Source organism: Dendrobates tinctorius, unplaced genomic scaffold (genome assembly GCF_039654945.1).
Source record: "Dendrobates tinctorius isolate UK_male_01 unplaced genomic scaffold, ASM3965494v1 ptg000028l, whole genome shotgun sequence".
In the NCBI taxonomy this organism is placed as follows: domain Eukaryota; kingdom Metazoa; phylum Chordata; class Amphibia; order Anura; family Dendrobatidae; genus Dendrobates; species Dendrobates tinctorius.
This window is the reverse complement of record NW_027361696.1, coordinates 90,935,747-90,950,418: the sequence shown is the minus strand read 5'-3', so window position 1 is coordinate 90,950,418 and position 14,672 is coordinate 90,935,747. Positions and strand designations below refer to the sequence as shown.

Below are 14,672 nucleotides of genomic sequence, written 5' to 3'. Positions count from 1 at the left end.
TCCAACATTTCATAAATGATGTATTCGCTCATGTGCTGGGGAAATTTGTGATTGTATACCTGGATGATATTCTCATTTATTCAAGCGACCGGGACACTCATTTAGAGCATGTCAGGCAGGTGTTACAGTTGCTCCGTGAGAATAAGCTCTATGCTAAGCTTGAAAAATGCGTATTTTTTGTTCAGTAGTTGCCTTTTTTGGGATATATTGTGTCCGCCGCAGGGTTTAAAATGGACGCCGCGAAGGTGCAAGCGGTGCTGCGATGGGAACGGCCTGATAATCTAAAAGCGCTCCAGCGGTTCCTTGGGTTTGCCAACTATTATAGGAAGTTTATTAAGAATTTTTCTACTATAGCCAAACCGCTCACGGACATGACGAGAAAAGGTACCAATCTCGCTATCTGGTCTGAAGTTGCGGTGCGTGCATTTGAGCTTCTGAAAAACCGTTTTGCTTCAGCCCCCATTCTGGTGCAACCGGATGTATCTAAACCTTTTACTGTGGAGGTCGATGCGTCTGAGGTGGGAGTGGGGGCAGTACTGTCACAGGGCTCGTCCTTGAGCAATATGCGTCCATGCGCCTACTTCTCCAAGAAGCTCTCGCCTGCCGAACGGAATTCGATATCGGCAACAGGGAGTTGTTGGCCATCAAATTGGCTTTTGAGGAATGGCGACACTTCTTGGAGGGGGCGGTCCACCAGGTCACAGTCATCACCGACCATAAAAACCTGCTCTATCTGGAATCGGCCAAGCGTCTGTCTCCCAGGCAGGCTCGCTGGGCATTGTTTTTTACTCGATTTAACTTTCTGGTGACTTACCGTCCTGGGGCTAAAAACACCAAGGCGGATGCCTTGTCCAGGTGTTTTCCGGGGGGAGAACCTCGGGAAGATCCGGTACCCATCCTCCAGGAAGGTGTAGTGGTTTCGGCTCTCACGAATGAGATAGAGGCGGAGATTGCCGAGGCCCAGGAGGAGGTACCGCAAGGACTTCCCGCTAACAAGTCATTCGTACCCCTTCCTCTTCGTCTTAAGGTGTTGGGGGAACACTACGACTCTGTCCTGGCCGGTCATCCAGGGGTTAGGGGCACCTTGGAGCTGGTATCGCGCCGCTTCTGGTGGCCAAAGATCCGGCAGGACGTGGTCTCGTATGTGGCAGCTTGCATCACGTGCGCCAGGGCCAAGTCGCCCAGATCCCGTCCTGCTGGCACTCTACAGCCTCTGGGGGTACCTAGTAGGCCATGGACAGAAATCTCCATGGACTTTATCACGGACTTGCCTGCCTCGGCGGGGAACACGGTCATCCTGGTGGTGGTTGATCGATTTTCGAAGATGGCGCATTTTGTGTCGTTGCCTTCCTTGCCCAACGCGAAGACGTTGGCTCAGATTTTTGTGCAGGAGGTGGTCAGACTACAAGGAGTTCCGTCGGACATAGTGTCTGATAGGGGTACCCAGTTTGTGGCGAAGTTTTGGAAAGCTTTTTGCTCACGATTGGGGATCAAGTTGTCTCATTCGTTGGCGTTTCATCCGCAGTCAAATGGTCAAACTGAGCGCATGAACCAAAATCTGGAGCAGTCTTTGCAATGTTTTGTGTCTGACAACCAAGAGGAGTGGTCGACATTCCTTCCCTTGGCCGAGTTCGCGTTAAATAATCACCGCCAAGAATCATCGGGAGAGTCTCCGTTCTTTTGTGTTTACGGGCACCATCCTCAACTTTGTACCTTGCGTCAGGGTGGCTCTGGGGGCATCCCAGAGGAGGACCAGCTAGGAGTTCAACTATCATCGGTCTGGAGGAGTGTGAATCAGCGATTGCTGAGCATGAGTGCAAGGTACAAACGAGTGGCTGACGCTAGACGCGTGCCAGGTCCGGACCTGTGTGTGGGTAATTGGGTGTGGTTAGCTACTAAAAACATAAAACTCAAAATTCCATCATTGAAATTGGGTCCAAGGTTTATTGGCCCTTTTAAGATTGCTGCCATCATTAACCCGGTTGCTTATCGGTTGGAACTTCCTGCGGTATACAAGATACACAACGTGTTTCACAGGGCTTTATTGAAAAAGGTGGTAGGCTCTGTGGACATGACGCCGATGCCACCTCCAGTCATGGTGGATGGCGATTTAGAGTTTGAAGTCTCCAAGGTGGTGGACTCTCGAGTACTGCGCCGTACTCTTCAGTATTTGGTACACTGGCGGGGGTATGGTCCGGAGGAGAGGTCTTGGGTACCAGCCACGGACATACATGCGGATCGGCTGGTCAGTTCGTTTCACCGCCGTCATCCGGACAAGCCGGGTCCTATGAGTCTTGAGGGCCTTGGGGTCCCTCGTAGAAGACGGGGTACTGTCATGTCGGACGCTATTCACACCACAGCGTCCGGCAGGCAGCGGTAGTTCCATCTCCGTCCACTATAGCCTCAGTGGCGCCGGCTTGATTTTACTCAGGTTATTGGGGGTTAATCTAGCTGGAAATCAGGTGGGATGTTTGGTCACGCCCACGGTCTTTAAATAGTCGTGCTGGCCTATGGGCGTCGCCAATTATAGCTTGTGTTTTATGCCAAGTGGTTCCGGTCTGGAGAGGAGGTGTTGGAGAGAGAAATTCGTAGCTGGTGGCGTATGATCCATTGTTACCTTTTCGCCTTCCTATATTTGTGTTTTGTTTTGCCCTGTTCACATTACCGTATTGTCCTGTGTGTATGCGACGCGGTGCGGTTTAAGTTCTCCCTGTCTGTCATTACTGTGTGGGCTTTGGTGGTTTGACAACTCACTGGGTGGAGGGTGGAGGGTTCAGCTTAGGGCTGAGCAGGAGATAAGGAAAGGTTGGAGGCTCAGGCATTTGCACCATTAGCAAAAACCCTGAGTTGAGGGTCAGACAGGGTTTTCCCTAGTTGGAGGAACTCCGCAGGGGCCCCGGGTATTTCAGCCTTCTTTGACCTAAGCCCCACATAACAATTTGGTACTCAAGCCCCAAAGAGACAAACCATTTACCGCATTCGTGACAAATTCGATACCACTGGCTCAATCCTTAATGCTCCAAAAACTGTTCAACTCAAAACAGCCTGTACAGAAAATAATAAACAACTTGTTGCTGAAACATTTGCTCAGAGTCCAAAAAAGTCAACAAAAGTCCACCAGAAGAGTCTCTTTAGCATTGGGAATTTCACAAGCTTCCATCATGCAAATCCTGAAATCTATTGGGTGGAAAGCTTATCGTCCACGTCTAATTCATGGTTTATTGGAGGATGATCCAGACAGGCGGCTGCAATTTAGTGAGATTAGGCTTAACGAAATTGAAGAAAATCCAGTAATTTTAGATAACATTATGTGAAGTGATGAAGCTTCTTTCAAATTATGTGGCCATATTAACAGACATAATTGTATTTACTGATATAATGAGAACATGCATTTAACACGCAAGGCCACGAACTGCACCTGTGCAAGTGACATTCACGTCACCGCTGTTCCCGCGCATGCACAGTAACAGATAATTTCACCGCACTCGCATCGGGCCTATTTCTAGTATTCTATAAACTACTGACAACATGTCTTCGAATTTCCAAGCACTAAATTTTGTATTTATTTTTAGAAAATGAGAAATGGTCAAAATAACAAAAAAAGCAGTGCTTGCAGACCTCAAATAACACTAAGAAAACAAGTTCATAATCATTTACAAACAACAATACTAATGTTTTATCTCAGGAAGAGTTCAGAAATCAATATTTTGTGGAATAACCATGATTTTTAGCCACAGCTTTCACGCGTCTTGGCATGCTTTCCACCAGTCTTTCACACTGCTTTTTTGGTGACCTTATGCCACTCCTGGTACAAAAATTTAAGCAGTTTTTCTTTGTTTGGCTTGTGACTATCCATGTTCCTTGTGATTACATTCTAGAGGTTTTCAATGGGGTTCAGGTCTGGAGAATGGGCTGGCTATGACAAGGATTGATTTGATGTGGTGGCATTCACACATTGATTGACCTAGCTGTGTGGCATGGCGCATTGTCCTGCTGGAAAAAACAGTCCTCAGAGATGGGGAACATTGCCTGAGCAGAAGGAATAAACTGCTTTTCCAGGATAACCTTGTATGTGGCTTGATTCATACGTCCTTCGCAAACATTAACCTGCCCAATTCCAGCCTTGCTGAAGCATCCCCAGATCATAACCGATCCTCCACCAAATTTCGCAGTTGGTGCAAGACATTGTGGCTTGTACGCCTCTCCAGGTCTCTGTCTAACTATTAGCTGACCAGGTGTTGGACAAAGCTGAAAATTAGACTCATCAGAGAAGATTACCTTATTCCAGTCCTCTATGGCCTAATCCGTAAACTCTTTGGCTAACTTCAGCCTGGCTGTCCTTTGCTTCTGATTGATGAAAGGCTTCTTTTCTACGTTTACATGACTTGAGCTCTGCCTCTAGGAGCATGTTATAAACTGTTCTTGCCATGCACTTCACCCCAGCTGCCATTTGCCATTCCTTTTGTAGGTCACTTGATGTGATCCTGCAGTTGCTGAGTGACATTTGAATAAGATGATGGTCATCCCGGTCAGTGGAGAGTCGTTTTCACCCTCTGCCGGTCTGTAGCTTTGATGTCCTCAATGTCAACTGCTTGACCTTGTTGTAATGGACTGCCGTCTTAGAAATTTTAAGGATGGAGGCAACATGACTCTCACTGTATCCCTCTGCTAGTAAAGCTAGAATTGAGCCCTTCTTTTCCTCACTCAAGACTTTTCTTTTCAACTCCTTTGGCATGGTTAAGGCCTAGAGCACACGGTGCGGATTCTCCTGCAGATTTTTCCGCGCAGATTTTGCTGAATCCACAGGTAAAATGACCTGCGGATTTAGTGCGGTTTTAATGCAGATTTAGTTCAGTTTTTGTGCGGTTTTCCCCTGCGGTTTTCCACCTGCGGATTTCTAGAATGGAGCAGGTGGAAAACTGCAGGAAATCCGCACAAAAGAAGTGACATGCTACAGTTTTCAATCCGCAGCAAATCTGTACGGAAAATACCGCACCATGTGCACAGCGGATTTTGAATTACATTGCCTTTAATGGTACTGTACATCACATGCAGTTCTGCTGCAAATCCGCAGGGTCAAATCCGCTGCGGATCCGCAGCAGAATCCGCACCGTGTGCACATAGCCTTAAAGTTATTTTTTCATTCCTATAACTTTTGGGATGTTACTAGCACTTGTTTTGCCATCCAGCTTGTCCTATTGTCCTATTGCAAGAGTATTGTGAACACCACAGCAGGGTTTTTTTACTGAGCTGGAGCTGCTGGCAAGGAGAAAGAAAGAAGGATCAGTTGTTCAGAAGGAAGATAGATAAGAACGGAATGTGAGGAGGAGACTGGGGATTAGGACTAGTGCAGAGCCTTTTCCTAAGTTTAATGCGCCAAGGCCGGGCGCCATTATCCGAGGCTGTGTGTGATACTAATGATCCTACAGCAGAAACCGAAGGAATAGAAGTTGTGACCACTTTATTCCCACCTACGACTCGAAGACACAGCAGCAACAGGTGTGAGCCGGGACATGATTGTATGGAGTCCCCGAAGCAGGCTACAGCTGCCTATCATACGAGTGGAGTTATAAGTAACATCAAGAAGGAGGAACTTGAGTGTAATTCAGAACTACAAGTACTTCAGATTAGCCCTAAAAAGGAGACGTTCAGAAAAGGCACACGAAAGGGAGTGCTGGAAGGGTGTTTTCCATCCGCCTGGGAGTTGGCTGAGCTCCTGACCTGGAGGCTGTGGCACTGAAGAGGGCACCTGTCTGTGCCAGAAACGTGAGTAAAAGAATTGCAATTGCACTCAGCTGTGTCATTGTCTCCTTCCTGCTCCAACCTACTCAGCACTGCTACATCTCGGTGCCTAACACTACACCATCTACCTCAACACGTACTACTACTGCCCTGGGACTACAGCTCTACCTGTGGAGAACTATTCCATCTTTGCTGCCTTAAACCATCTGTCCCACAGGATCTGCACTGCAGCATTGGCTTAACACCTTCATTGTCGAGTACCACAGGTGGTGTCATGAATTATCTACATATAAACTTTATTCAATTCCACCTATTGTACACTGGACACCCAGGGCCACGGACCGGGTCACCGCCACCGCGACACAACCCTTTAAGACACCTGCCCGGTACTGAGTAATCCTACACCCCTGGGGGTGATCCATGACCCTGCTCCATACCCTTCCAAGGGAGCAGTAGTGTAATGTGCGACCCCACTCTGTCCACTTCTATGGGAGCAGTGGTGTAATTTGTGACCCCGCTCTGTCTACTTCTATAGGAGCAGTGGAGTAATGTGTGACCCCGCTCTGTCCACTTCTAAGGGAGCCGTGGTGTAATGTGTGACCCCACTCTCTGTCCATATCTATGGGAGCAGTAATGTACTGTGTGACCCCACTCCATCCACTTCTAGGGGAGCAGTAGTGTAATGTGTAGTACCACTCTGTCCACTTCTAAGAGAGCAGTGGTATAATGTGTGATCCCACTCTGTCCACTTCTAAGGGAGCAGAGGTGTAATCTATGACCCCGCTCTGTCCACTTCAAGTGGAGCAGAGGTTTAACGTGAGCTCCCGCTCCATTCGCTTTTAGGGAAGTAGTGGTGTAATGTTTGATTCCGCTCTATCTACTTCTATGGGAGCAGTGATGTAATGTGTGACCCTGCTCCATCCACATCTCTGGGAACAGTGGTGTAATGTGTGATTCTGCTCTGTCCACTTCTATGGGAACAGTGGTGTAATGTGTGGCCCCACTCTGTCCACTTCTATGGGAGCAGTGGTGTAATGTGTGACCTTGCTCCATCCACTTCTGTGGGAGCAGTGGTGTAATGTGTGACCCTGCTTTGACCACTTTTATGGGAGCAATGGTGTAATGTGCGACCCTGCTCTGTCCACTTCTATGGAAGCAGTGGTGTAATCTGTGACCCTGCTCTGTCCACTTCAAGGGGAGCAGTGGTGTAATGTGTGATCCAGCTTTGTCCACTTCTATGGGAGCAGTAAAGTAATGTGTGACCCCACTCTAACTACCTCTATGGGAGCAGTAATGTAATGTGTGACCCTGCTCCGTACATTTCTAAGGGAGCAGTGGTGTATTGTGTGACCCCACTCTATCCACGCCTAGGGGAGTAGTCATGTAATATGTGACCCTGCTCCGTCCAATTCTAGGGGAGAAGTGGTGTAATGTGTGACCCCACTTTATTCACTTCTAGGGGAGTAGTGATGTAATATGTGACTGTAACGGGGTCTACCCAAGCTGGGGTACCTCTTTCAGTACCACCCCGTGTTTTCAGAGGTCCGCTCTGCGTTGGCTGGAGTCTGAATGAATGACGCTGGCTGGAATTCCTTGGTTACATGGGCACATATAAAAGATCACTGCTTCTCCACGTATTTCCAGTCTGACAACACTTTACTCACAGGACACAGAATATATCACACAGATACAGAGGGCAGGCCAATAGAAAAGCGGCAGGCCAGATATGCATTACAAAAGCCGCAGGTGGCCGGAGCCTGCCGATGTTTACTGTGGGAATTACAAAGGTGGGGGGAGGGCGGACAAAAGGAGAATATCGTGTCCCCTCTGCCCAGGGGCGCAGCCTGTGGGCTGATGCATTAGGGACATGCATCTCACAGAACCTATTATACATACATATAACTGCACAACATATTCTGGGTACTGAGTGGTTCTGTAACACGTAACAGTGACCCTGCTCCATCCACTTCTAGGGGAGCAGTGATGTAATGTGTGACTCCGCTCTGTCCACTTCTATGGGAGCAATGGTGTAATATGTGACCCCACTCCATCCACTTCTATAGGATCAGTGGTGCAATATATGACCACGCTCCGTCCACTTCTAGATGAGCAGTGGGGTATTGTGTTACCCCTCTCTGTCTACTTCTATTGGAGCAGTGGTGTAATATATGACCCCACTCCATCCACTTCTAGGGGAACAGTGGTGTAATGTGTGAACATGCTCCATTCACTTCTATGGGAGCAGTACTGTAAAGTGTGACCGCACTCTGTCCACTTGTATGGGAGCGGCAGTGTAAAGTGTGACCCCACTCTGTCCACTTGTATGCGAGCAATAGTATAATATGTGACCCCGCTCATCACTTCTAGGGGAGCAGTGGTGTAATGTGTATTACATGCTGGGATTGGATGCTCATCTCTGCGAGTTGTATCACATGATAGTCAATAGATACACAGCGCTGGGTTGTATCATGCATGATAGACTTTAGATACATGGCTCTGCTATGGTTCAGCTCTGCCTCCTTTAGAGGCTTACACTGGCATAAAAGAGCTGAGCTAGTGTTCAGAGCACCGCAGCATTATGGTTACACTTCTGTGCTCTGAATCCTGCAGTGACAGCCGTGGTGAGTGGTAATCAGCAACCTGGTACTGTACTACTAATCCCAGGCTGCTGATCACCACTCTCTCACCTCATCCAGGACCTCTGCTTGCAGCATCCCTTCCACCTCCTGTCACCACTCACACTGAACACTGTGAGTGGTGACAGGGGAAAGTGTAGCTCACAGCATAGCTGCAGGCTTCAAGAAAATGGCAACCATCTCCTCTCTCAGCTGTGATCTGGACAGCCCAGGGGGGAATGAAAAAACATTGTGGGACTCCAGTCAGCGGAGATAATTTAGTAATTTCCTACCAATGTCTAGCAGAGAGATCAATAATTAGTTAATCGCTCCAGACAATCAGCCAATTTTGGATAAGTATTACATTGATTTATTTACATGTATGTGTCCTTGATTTGAACACATGAGCATATTCCCAGTCTCAGTAAATGCGCACTTATATTATTTAATACAATGTCATTGCCATCTTCCTCTCAGGTTCTCAGTTTGGTCTCTATAAGTTATTAATGTCATCTATAAGTGGTAAAGGGACCTTGGCCTAGATATCAGGAGTAGGGCCGGCTGCACCCCATACCGCTGGCACACTATAATGTGATGTGGATTGGTACAATTCTTCTGCTTGATATCTGGTAATAAATCTTGCATGACTCCGAGTAGGACAGCCTCCGGGCTTCTTTTCCTGCTCCAGGCTCATCACAGCTGTAGAAGGACTGATTTGTTTTATTTGTAAAGTTCCCAAGTCCCTTTACATTTCTATGGAACATTCTGGATAAAATGCCCCAAAGAAATGGAGACAGAAAGGTAAACAGGACACACAGAGGAGTCCCTTATTGGAAATGACAGCAGCTGCCGTGCCCTAGGCTTCCACGCTGGGGACTGCAGTACGACATCACATCAGAAAGGATTTGCTGTCTTCCTCTTTTTCAGGTTTACAGGATCCTGTAATCATACAGTTATTTGGGGCGTACAGCATGACACAGCGACTCAGGGCAGATTTGCTGCAGACATTTTTATTTATTGTTTCTCGAAAACCAAACAGTCGAAAGGACAAACCATACAGCTGAAAAACTGCATGCGTGAATCCTGCCCCATGCTTTTCTTCTTCCGGATTCTTTAATGGTTTTAATAAAACATCCCCTAGAGATCTGAACCAAAATCTGCCACTTGTGGGAGTTGTGGAAAGTTTTCTGGCAGGTTTTCAGGTATCTTTTTCAAGTGGGTCCACTCTAAAACCTGTCTGAAAAAAACACCCAGGAAATGCTCGAAAGAAAACCACCTGCCGAGCGCATGGTCAGTTTTTTGATCGTCTTTTAACAGTTTCAGGTTTCCAAAGACGTTAAGCAATTAAAAGAGGTGTCATCGATTTTTCAGTCACTTTACGCTCTGAAGAAGCCCTATACTTTACAAGTCAGAAGAAAGACTCAAAAGGCGCCAGTAAAAAAAAGTTGTCACAAAAAAAAATTGTAAAAATGGAAAAAAAACAAACAGTGGATAAAAATGTTAAAAAAGCACTAAAGAAATTGCTGAAAAAGATCCTTCAGGAGGAAAAACAATGCCTTCATGTGCATATACCCTTATTATGTTTCTTCATGTCTCCGGGATTATCATCTGTCCTTTCCTTTTAACACATGGGAGACTGGATAACAAAAACGGACTACTACTAGAGTGAGTGGGGGAGTAAAAAGAACAGATAAGAAGATGTTAGGATCATCTCGTATGTCTATAAGATACGATCCGTGCTCGGATCACAATGACGCCGGCTCTGAGCTATTTGGCTAGTAGGCTTATATGATGCAGTTGGCTATGGCCAGGAGACCCAGCAGTCGGACTGGGCATCCGAGAGTAGCCCATGCTTCACGCACAATGAAAAGCTCCATTACTATAAATTACCATCATTCCTTCCCATATGGTAGTATTAAACATATGTGGCAGAGTCATGGTAAACATAGGTGGATCATCACTAATTACTGTGCCACACCATTACTTGCCATGGTTTTAAGGGGGTATTCCCATCTCCAGGATCCTATCCCAATATGTAGTAGATGTAATAATAATAATATCAGCAAATACTTCTAATTAGGTAGAATAGTTTTACTGATTCGCTATGTTTCTTTCCACACGTGCAGGCATTGCAGGACCTTAGGTGTCCATGGTTATGACTAGTGATGAGCGAGTATACTGCTGGTTTTTCCGAGCATGCTCGGGTGATCTCCGAGTATTTTGGCGTGCTCGGAGATTTAGTTTTCATCATCTCAGCTGCATGATTTGCGACTGCTAGACAGCTTGAATACATGTGTGGATTGCCTGTTTGTTAGGGAATTCCCACATGTATTCAGCCTGTCTACAAGTCGCAAATTACGCAGCTGAGACGACGAAAACGAAATCTCCGAGCACGCCAAAATACTCGGAGATCACCTGAGCATGCTCAGGGAAACCCAAGCAATAAGTATACTCGCTTATCACTAGTTACGACTAATGATGGGCGAGTAGCATCGTTGCTTGGGTGACCTAAGATCCTGCAATGCCCTGCACATGAGGAAATAGACATAGCAAATCAGAAGAACTATACTACATTTCTAATTAGAGGTATTTGCTAATATTATTATTATTACACTTACTACATATTGGTATAGGATCCTGGACATGTGACTGCCCCCTTAAGTTACCGGTATAGGTAGTAGTTAGTGCTAATCCATCAGCTGTCACAATGGTTTGAAACTAGCAAGCTTAGATAAATATTAGAAATGCCTTATCAAAGCTGTCTCACAAAGAAAAATCCCTCAAAGAAACCAGGGACCAGCTTTAGTATACCATAAAATGTTATGGGGTCTTTTGACCAGCTAATCAAGTGTTTATTTTTTTTACCATTTTACTCACTTATATAGCGCCATTACTTCCACAGCACTTTACAGACATTATCGGCACTGTCCACATAGGGGCTCACAATCTAGAATCTCTATCAGTATGTTTTTGGAGAGCTTTATATAAGTTTTATAAGTGATTTTATACTTCCATTCCTATGGTCATATCATGACTCTATATTGAGTAAATCTACAGTAAAATGATAAAGCTGTCTACAGCGTACTTTGTATTCGCCTGATTTTATAATTTATGTCCTGGCATCCAAGAAAATAAGAGAAATTATAGCATACCCCATCAAATATCATTTTAAGAGATATTCTCCTATAGAAGCAGAGTTGTAGTGTGAGGGAGTGTGGGCGCAGGAACTGTTACCCAGGCACCAAAGTCTATGGCAGTGCACAATTTTGCCAGCCACCACTATCAAATGATTGACATCTGCAAGCTCCGCGTCTCCTTCGAGTGCAGCAAGTACTAACCCAGTGCTGCTGATGCTGAATGTAGCAGTCAAGAAAAGCTTGTTATCAGCTGCTAGGCTCTGCATAGGCAGTAACTGATATGACAAAACTCATTATAATAAACAAGACTTTATCATCTCAGTCTATGCACATGCACAGCGCAGCAGCCTGTGATAAACTCGTGAACTGCTGCGCTCTGCATAAGCAGCGGCCGATATGCTTATAAATGCAGACTGTATTGATTTATGTGCAGCGAAAATTATCCAACTCAGTCTTCATTCATTATTAAAATCTGCTTGCACAATGCTAGGGATTGGGTTAGGGTTAGGCCTAGGCTTAGGGATAGAATTAGAAATAAGCTTTGTGATAGGGTTCTGGATAGGGATAGAGTTATGTTAACAAAATTATTATGTAAAAAAAGTAATACAAAAATAAAACTCAAATTAAAAGCATAACCTTGTATTTAATATTATACTTTGATTTTACAAAAAACTAGATGGTCAAACTACAATAACACTAGTATTTTTCTTAAATTATAATACTTGTGCTAGAGGGCACGACAGGCAACCCAGGATAAACAACTGCATACAAGCATTAAATTATAAAACATAAGTGCCACATTAAGATTTTTTATTGATCATTAATGGGGTTGTCCACTACTAGGACAACCCCTTCTCATTTCCCACGCTTGGCCCAGATAAAATAAAAAAGCCTATATCCACCTCCTGTGCAGGCGCTGTTCCTTTGGTGTCGGTACTCGCGGTCCTGGGGTTCTCATGAGGCTGTATGACACATGGTGCCTGGTGACCAATCAAAGCTGGCGTCACTGTCCCCACCTCCTGTCGAATTGATCTTGAAGAGGGGGTCACAGATTAGCTGCAGCTCTGACTTCCTCTTCATGTTCAATTTGTTCGAAGGCAAGGACAGTGACGCCAGCGCTGACTGGGTGCCGGGGTCATGTGTTATACAACTGTATGGGAGCCCTGGGAGAACTAGTGCCGACATTGAAGGAATGGCGCCGGCACGAGAGGTGAGTGTAAGCTTTTTTATTTTATTGGGACCAAGAGTGGGTAATGAGAGGACAACCCCTTTAATTTCAACTTGTGAAATCATAGCTAGTCCCGTTTTTAAAGCATATCTGTCATCTGATGCATCACAATGCAAACTGTGCACATTATTAAGCACAGTACTGATGAGACTGGTGTAGTTACTTTGAAAATCCATCAGAATGGTTGTTATAGTAAATTCTATTTTGAAAATGCTCATAATATGTATGAAAATTAGCATTTTAAAGAGTTCGGCTTAGTAGCAGGCAGTATAATAATAAAGAATAAAATCATACTTGGTCGGCCAACCTTAGTGTTCTGTTCAGATGGATTCCTTGACTTAAACACTTAAGACCTAAATGACTGTATGGTCTTATGCAAAGAAACCTATTTGAGCTCCAAACAATATCGTAACATATATGAATATGACAAATTATGGTATGCCCCATAGGATGTACTTTTTTCCCTTACAGCTTTTCAGGAGGAGAAGCCCAATAACGTCATTGTAAGGGGCTCTATGCAGTGGGAAATGCCTAACGCTCTGTCATCTGTAGTTACAGCTCCTTGTGCTCTGTCCTGTGCATGAAGCCCATTCACCTCTACTTAGAGTGAGACACCCTGCACCTTTATCAGGATCATATTATTCTCAGCTATTATAGAAGCAAGCCTGCGGCTGTGATAACTAGATTTTCATGAACAAAAATGATAGCTGTCATCAGTCATAGGGAATATAGCTGTTAACAGGCGGCACATGGCAAATCTGAAAAAGAATTATGTATTGTGAGCCTGCTTTACATTCTTTCTTTCCTCTTAACGTCCTGGAGTGTAAATCTGAATGCATATCACATTGTCATTCACCAGCATGTGATATGGAGAAGCGTGAATCTTACCCCTCTCATAATTCTTTCCCGTAGTTCTGCCTGAGTCAGAGGTCTATCTTCTTCTTCTGCTGTAGCGGAGTCACTGTCGCTGTCATACTCATCCCTATATAAAAAATGGGAATTGCAAACATTAGTCTCATCTGTGATGTGCAGAATTTAATCATTCTATTTGTAGTTCTTGTTAATTAAATTTTCTCCAGATTGGTTGTGGAGAAAACCTTACTAATCTTTACCCATGGGCAGTAACCACACTATATGCACAATGGATATAGGCAGGTACTGGATGTTTCTAGAGATATAGATGAAAGCAGAGTTCCCACGTTCAATGTTAAAGGACATCGGCTGCACTACTTGACCTTGGCAGAAAAAGAAAGACATTACTGCTGTTACCAGATTCTTTAGGAGGCAGATAGTCCAAAAATATGAGTAACTGCTAACAGACCTACAGAAAGACATGGTGGCAACAGACACCGAGAATTCAGTTTGCACACCGAGGAACATACTAAATGCTGGAGCGATTGTTGAGCGATGTAAATTACTCTTGTTTCATTGGTTTATTGCAAATAACAGAAAGTTTGTACATTTTGCTCACAAACCTAATTTGCAATGGTGGACTGAATAATTTTGAGAGCAAATGTATTCATTACCACTTATTATTATTATTGTTTTCCTCACTCAGACTACTTTCACACTTGCGTTTTTTTGCGCTGCGCTGCGTGAGCAGTGCAAACTCGCATAAACAACGCATCATGCTTTTTTTATGCGTTTTCTTGTTTTTTGTGCATGGTTTTTACAAAAAAAAAGCATGCTTTTTTGGCGCTGACGTGCGCATGACCATGCACACGTCAGCGCACCCATACACTATAATGTGCTTTTGGGTGAATTTCGTGCGCATTGCCTGCACATGCGTTTTTTTGAGACAGGTCGGACGCACAAAAAATGCAACAGGATGCATTTTGTGCGTCCAGGCGCACACTACAAAAAAAGCACATGCACATACAAATGCGTACAAATGCATGACTATGCGCACTCATGTTAAGCATAGGAAAAAAAACACATGCGCATTTATGC

The 14,672-nt window shown here is 44.9% G+C and overlaps 1 protein-coding gene across 1 annotated transcript in view; it reads right to left on the bottom strand.

The window, feature by feature from the left end:
* The window catches only part of ODAD1 (outer dynein arm docking complex subunit 1), a 263,115-nt gene that overhangs the window by 30,597 nt on the left and 217,846 nt on the right, over window positions 1-14,672 (bottom strand). Inside the window, exon 14 of the mRNA XM_073571160.1 lies at window positions 13,611-13,704. Coding sequence (XP_073427261.1) covers window positions 13,611-13,704 — 94 coding nt within the window. The remainder of the gene's footprint in view (window positions 1-13,610; window positions 13,705-14,672) is intronic.